A 6999-nucleotide genomic window follows, 5' to 3' on the forward strand; every position below is an offset into this window, starting at 1 on the left:
CTCCGAGTTGTGACCCCAGACACAGACCACAGCCCCTGCTCGTGCTCCCACTAACAAGTGGGTTCTCCCCGAGAATGCAAGTGTTGCCCGGATGTGAGCCAGCACCAATCCACCCATCACTGTGGACAGAGGCGATCTCCGCCCCAAAGGTCGTGAACCTGTGTTTAGCAATAGGCTCCGGAGACAAGGCCAACCCACACTTCACGTAAGACCAGCAGAGCAGACCTTCAACCCAAGGCGAGTTCCTGCTGGCGCTGGCAGCTCCCAAGAGCGGGACAGCAGGCCCGAGGGACTCTACTTCCAAATCGATTGCTACCTTCATTTCTCACTTCACCCTCTTAGCACCACCCGGTAAGATGGAAGTGGCTCAGCAGGCCTGTGCTCAGGAGCTCGCCAGGCGCCTGCTGCAGATCCACAGCCAGCCTTTGATCAGGGTTCTTTCAGCCAGGAAGACCTCCCCCTGCCTGGAGGCTCGCAGGGTGCCATGCCAGCCAAACGACCCCACCTCTAGCTGTACAGCCAGAAGATGCAGAGAAAGACCCATGACCTCGGTTTCTGCTGCCAGTAAACACCCTCAGCCCGGTTACTTTCCTCCCTACAGTCCATTCTGCCCCTGCCTCCAGCTTGGTCTCCCGGCACCAGCTGGAAGCCTGGCTTGTACCCCATCTAGGAAGCCTATTCCAGAGCTCAACACACACCCGTTCTTGCACATGAGGCCCCAATAAGTCTCCTCCATTCTCCACACACACCCTCAGTGGAAATGGGGGGGGTCTTTATTCACGACAGAGGATTCTCTGAGTAGCATTACCTTGGCTAAAACTCCAGCTACAGGCAGACTTAAATTTCTCCAGAACGTGAAGAATTAGAACTGATGAGGAAAAACTCAGGAGCCAAGCCTGATGGCCTTGCAGGTCAAGCCAAAGGAACTCAAAGTCAATACCATGCTCCACAGCATAAGACACTTGACAGAATCTGCTGTCACGTCAGTATTCACCATACAACCCAGCAGTACGTAGTGACAAGATATGTCATAAGAAAAGGATCTGAACAAGGCACATTGACTCTTCAGGGAGAACAGTGACTCCAAAGCCTGCAGACTTGCAAAGGCTCAGGAAAGGCGTTCAAGTAGTGTTAGGCCTTCGCTTGTACTCAACAGAGACTGTTGGGCATGACACAGCCCGCCTTGCCACAATCTTTAACATTCTTGCATCTGTTTCATTCAGAATGTGTCTCGATGGAGGCATGTTCATGGCCAAAAACAGGCAAAAGGGATCATGGAAAACCTTCACACTGACTGGAATCGCTCTGTACTTGGCCACTGACACTGTCCCTTGGATTCTCATACACAGCGTGGCTGAGACACACAGGTGAAGGACTCTGCGTTCAGTCTGGCCCACCGTGTTGGCTCCACGAGGGCCATGAGGTTTTACAAACACCTTGAACTCACAAGGCTGGGTCTACCGTAGCTCAGAGTGTCTGAGCACATTCACTTCCCAGTGACTGGGAAGTGATTAGAACAGTCTGTCTAGGCCACATCAGGGACAATTTCACTACACTGTACCAAGACACAGAATTACTCAAAAAATTTTACAGTTCTATCCACTTTTGCCTCCACAGCTGCGGACATTGGTATAAGTATTTCGATGATCACTTACAGAACACCTTCCCATGTAAGGAGGCTCTCTGTTCTAGTTTAGTGATGTCCTTCAGCCAAGGGAACTGTGGTGGATTGACATCCAGTGGGCGACTCTTAACACCCAGCTAAACCAAACCAGCACAGTGCTGGGGGGGGGGGGCCCACTTGCAGACTGTTGCCAATAAAGTAAGAACTGGAGAAGAACCGGAGAAGAGGAGGTCGTCTTGTTAGGGCGCTGTTGGTTGTCTCGGAGGAGCTTGTCAGGCTGCTTTCCTGATATGAGCGTGGCTGTTTTTGTTCAAGGAGATTGGGACCTTGTTGTTGCCGAGAATGGCCACGGTTCACTTCGGGGGACCTCGGGTCTTTACTCTGAACATCCCTTCCTGGCTCCAGAGGCGAAGATGGTGCACTGTTCAATCTCCTTGAGAGGCCTGTCGTGCTGCCTTTCCTGACAGACTAGTCCGTTCTCATCGGAGGAGCTCAGGTCTTCATTAGCACTGGGGATGGCTATGGTGTGTTTTGGGGGAGCTCTGGTGCTTTGAGCATTGCTTGCTGGCTCCAGTGCAGATCCCTCAGCCTGCTAGCACAGATCCTTCATCCCACGGGCACAGACTGACCCTTGGGGCCTTCTCAGGGCAGATCTGTGAAACAGGGCCACATGAGACTCTGTCATGGGCTCTAGGCCTCTGGTTGGGCTCGAGGGAGGGGACATTGTTTGGGGCTCTAGGTCTTCAGATGAACTCATGCAAGACATTACTGTGGGATCCAGGCCCCTCAGCTAGGGTCTTTGGGACTTTAGCATGTGGACAGATTCCCTGCAGACTTCGCAGGGAATTCTTTGGGTGACTATTATACCAAATAATCTTATTAATTATGTGCCCTGTATTGTTTCCCTTGCAAACCCTGACGACAGCGGTCCTACATCCTGGATATGTGCTGGAGATGTATGAAGGTGACCATGGTACAGCTCACGGACATTCTCTCCTGTCCCCAGCACCTCCATGCGTTCACCTCTTTAAATGCACATACAGAACAAGAAACTCTTGAGTGTTTTGAATATGGATCAGTTTCAAGAAGGCCAAGCCAAGCCTGTCCCAACCTGTTCGTTGGGCTTCATCACTCCTTGGTGACCAGCTCCGACTCCACACCCACTTAGTGAGGCACCAGGCAGAGTCAGACCTTGAAATACAAGTATTTACCAACCTCTCCTTGGGGTACACTTGCCACTACAACAAATCCCATCTCTAGCTCCAGGCTTCATTCTGAGAATGCAACAAAAAGCCCATCCCTTGTACAATGGCATAACCAAAGAAGGGGTAGATCTGTCCTGCCCTGCAGCCAGAAGCATGTGAGGATCTTCTAAAGCCCTGCTCCATGCTCTACTCTTGGCTCAGAAAATATGCCTAGCTGGGCAGTGTGCATTGAGAGGTGCCCTCGATGGATGGGAGAGGACTCTTAGAATGACAGCATGAAAAAAAAAAAAATCTACCCTTGCCTTCTAAGTCGCCTGGACTCTAACGTAGGCACATTTTGCTTTTTGGAGGAGGAAAATGACTTCAAGATAAAAGTTCTGTGGCAAGAAGAATTTTCTTCCTGCCACCCTCTTTCTCTTGGGGCGTAGTGGTGCAGAAAAGGCAGCAGGAAGCTCCACAGGGAAGATAGGGGACATCCCAAGTTTCCACAAGCGCCTGTAGAAGGTAAAGCGCATCACATTACTTGTAACCAAACCAGCAGCTCAGTGAAGATGCTCTGAACATGACAGCTTCCTGTCCAAAGGCGCGAGATCCATTCAAAGACAGCTCAAACCCAGGTGCAAACTCCACCTCCCCGTGGCCCTCTCAGTCTGCATGAAAGTGAATCTCCTTGCTCAGAATGCAAATATCGGGAGAAACCACATCACGGGAGGTCCCACGGTCCCACGGGACAATGTTAGGATTGTCCTTCACTACTCTCCCTCAGGAAATTCCTTCCTGCCAAGGTCACTAGAAGGCCGCAGGCGAGGTGGTGACTGAGATAGAAGTGCTTTCTGAAGGGCCAAACTATCGCCTGGTCCCTCCCTTCTGTGGGCACCAGAGAACACCTTCAGCTTCACCTTCCCCATGGGATTTCCATGTCCCTTCCGGAGTGGAGCTTAGTTCAGGACACACCGAGTGTGGAAGTTGGAGTTTATTCACCCAGCCCTACAACGTGACCTCGGAAAGGGCTTAATGGACAAGGTCCGTCATGAGGAAAGACATTGCTTGAGCAACAGAATGTGTCCGGTGACCAAGGGAGGCAAAAATCAGAGTTTCTGACACTGCAGCCATTTAGAACTGCCCATTGCGGCCGGCACAACTAACACCCGCCGCGTTGTGGTTAAACTTCCTCTGCCCAGTCTGCCTCCTCTCCCGTCCTTACTAAGGATGAAGGATCCTTGCTAAGGATGAATCCATAGCAAACATGTTCAGCACGCCAACTCCAAAACCTCGACCTGTCTATTCATGGCGCCACACAGGACCAAGTAAGTGGGGTCCAAGAACTCGGACTCCCCAGGGACAGAGCCCTCCTGCAGACAGGTGTTCCTGTACCCCACTTTCTATACATAAAAGCGAGTTTGCAAATCCATTGTTGCCTCTTGCAGGGGCTCCTAAGAGAGTGGCTCTGCACACGGACCCCCACGGGGTAGTTGCTGTTCCAGCCAAGGTTAGCTCTCCCACACCCCCTCAGAAGTCATGAATAGGAAGGGAGGAACCTAGGACTCCTGCCAGGGAATGAGAGAGACCTGGGTGTTGTAATGGTGCTTGCCTGATAGAAGCCCGGTGGGCTTGGGTTTGGAAGACGGGCACTTTCTGGCCTTGAACAATCAAAACACAGGCTTATGCAGAATTATTACCCTTTCATTTGCTATGTGAAAGGGGAATTCCTTGTACTTATTATGACACTTTCACATGTTCTATGGTAGTTGATACTTTTGAACACATTGCTAGAACTCAGAAGAACTCCTAGCAATGTTGATTCCAGGGGAATTTATACTTGAGGAAGACTGGAAAGTTGCCTGGCCACACCCTCATTTTCTTTTGTTTCTGAGAACAGCTCGGATTTGCACTCTAAGAACTTCTATGGGTACCAAAGTTAGGAGACTCTGGTGGGAGAGAGACCAGAGGATACCGAACCATGCGCGGCTTGAGCATAAACCCCAAGGACATCATCTCTCCTGAACTTAGCTTGCAGCACAGCTCAAGCAAACAGGAATCTTTACTTGAAGATTCAACTGTGAAGGCTTCTATTCCATGACGGCAAAGGACAGCGCACCCACAGCGCCAAGTTCCCCTTGCAAATGTGTAAGTTAGCCGTCTCTGGTTTACCTGAGCCTCTCTGAAGAACTTGCATGTGAGCACAGTGGGGAAGAGGGCCCTCTTGGGTCTGGCTTAAAAGGATCTCTTTTCCCCAAGTACAGCAGACTTGCAGAGACGCAGACAAGCATCTCCATTCCAATATGAAGAACTCAGCACTCAGTTAAATGACACAGTGTTTTGTTTCCAACCTTGTTGGGCTTTAGTGCCACAAGTTTCACCTGAAGTTTTAACTCACAGGTTTGGGGATACCATGGCTCAGCTCCAAGTGACCCAGGGAGTTCACTCCAGGTTGCTGGGAAGTGACCACAAGGGTCTCTTGAAACCCCAGCTGCTTTGTTCTTCTTTTCCATACCATCTCAGGCTCAGAATCAAAGTTGTCAAACTGCTTTTCAACTTTAGCTTCTATAGCTGCTGAAACGAGTGTTCTGAGCAATGAGCTCCGGAAAGACACCCACATAAATACAAGTTTCCCTTTTCTACAAGAATGACTGTTCCCTCAACCGTGTGAGTTGTCCAAGGTAAAGACAATGGGCTGGAGGCCACTCAACCAGGCATCCTTCCCGATTCTTCTAGTGTGTCATGGGATCTCTGCCCAGCTTCTAAGGCCTAACCCTAGGTTTCCTGGTTCAATATATGCAATCCTTCCATGCCAGCCCTTTGGCAATTCTGACCAGCTCCGCACAGCTTCTCAGAGCTACTCAGGTCTGACCTTGAAGAGGATGGAGGCGACAGGCGGCCCCGGTGCTGTGGAACCCGGCCAGATCCGGTCTCTGAAGGCTTGGTCTGTTGCGCTGCAACCACACCCGCGAACAGCACGCATGGCATGGCGGCCTCTTCCTTGGAAGAGCTGAGCAACGAGGTTTGTGATGTTCTGGCCATTGACAAGGCCCTGACACCCGTTACCCTGGTCCTAGCAGAGGATGGTTCCTTCCTGTAATCATCTTCCTTCCAATACTACGTTTGTGGCCTTGCCCATAAGGGGAAGCGGACATATAGAGCAACTCAGACGGAGGCACAGCTTCGATTTCCCAGGAGTCCTTTGAAGCAGATGAAACAGACAGCGGGGCAGGGGTGGAGTGGGAGAATTCAGCCAGGGAGCTGAAAGGAGATCTGCCCAGCGTCATCCTGCTGTCAGAGGAGGACTCCCAGGTGCTCACTGATGTGCCGCGTCCGTCCGTACCTGGCTCAGGAACTCAGCCAGAGCTGTGCCGCTGTCCAGCGGCTACAGGACACGCTGCAGCAGGTGCTTGACAATCGAGAAGGGGCCCGGCAGTTCCATGGGCTCCTGCAGCTTTACCGCCAAGCTCTGGACAAGAGGGCAGCATCCTGGCAAGGCGGGAAGAGTCCAAAGCTGCCCTCAGGGAAGAGGTAGATGCCATGCACATGGGCATCAGCGGAGCGCATGCCTCCGAAATCCCACTTACATGCCAGAGCCTCTCGGCGCTGCAGGAAGAGCCGGCTCCCGAGCTGAGCTTGTCTCTTTGGGATTTGGAGTGCAGTGTTTGCCATCAACCATGAGTGGAAATCAGTGCTCATCTCCATAAGGTATCTCGAGACATTTCATGATTTTCAACCCAGAGACCAAGGCAGATGAGATAAATCCCCTCTGGGAAGCAACAGCGTCTTTATTCTTTAGAGTTGTCTTAGTGAAGACTTCAGTGTCCATCTCACATTCATCATTCAGATTTTGCATAAGAAATCAATCAACTATACCCAAACTTGCTGCAGGATTCCAGTTTTCATGCAAATATTTAGAATATGACAGGAGAAAAAAGTGGCTTCGTTCAGTCACTCAACACAAGATGCGAGTAAAGCAAGCTGGAGGGGGAGATGCCAACTCACAGATCTGTGAGATGTGACAGTTGGACACCCCCCCGCCAGGCCCTTCATTCCGACCACTTCACGTACTGGAAGAAAGCTCTGAATTGGTCAGTCCCCGAGGATGGGCTTGCTTTGGTTGAAGACAGCTGTCTCCTCTTATGTTACCTTCTGCTTCCTGCATGGGCCCTGGATAAGGAGTGATCAACA

The 6999-nt window shown here is 51.2% G+C and overlaps 1 protein-coding gene across 1 annotated transcript; it reads left to right on the forward strand.

Annotated features, from left to right (window-relative positions):
• Window positions 1-5690: 5690 nt before the first annotated feature.
• Window positions 5691-6489, forward strand: Dffa (DNA fragmentation factor, 45kDa, alpha polypeptide). Its single transcript, XM_013504141.1, is given in 6 exon segments — window positions 5691-5750; window positions 5752-5784; window positions 5786-5965; window positions 5968-6147; window positions 6149-6281; window positions 6284-6489. Coding segments are annotated over 6 exon segments (792 nt in total).
• Window positions 6490-6999: the final 510 nt, after the last annotated feature.

This window comes from Chinchilla lanigera, unplaced genomic scaffold (assembly GCF_000276665.1).
Source record: "Chinchilla lanigera isolate Chin_1 unplaced genomic scaffold, ChiLan1.0 scaffold00085, whole genome shotgun sequence".
NCBI classification, from domain to species: Eukaryota; Metazoa; Chordata; class Mammalia; order Rodentia; family Chinchillidae; genus Chinchilla; species Chinchilla lanigera.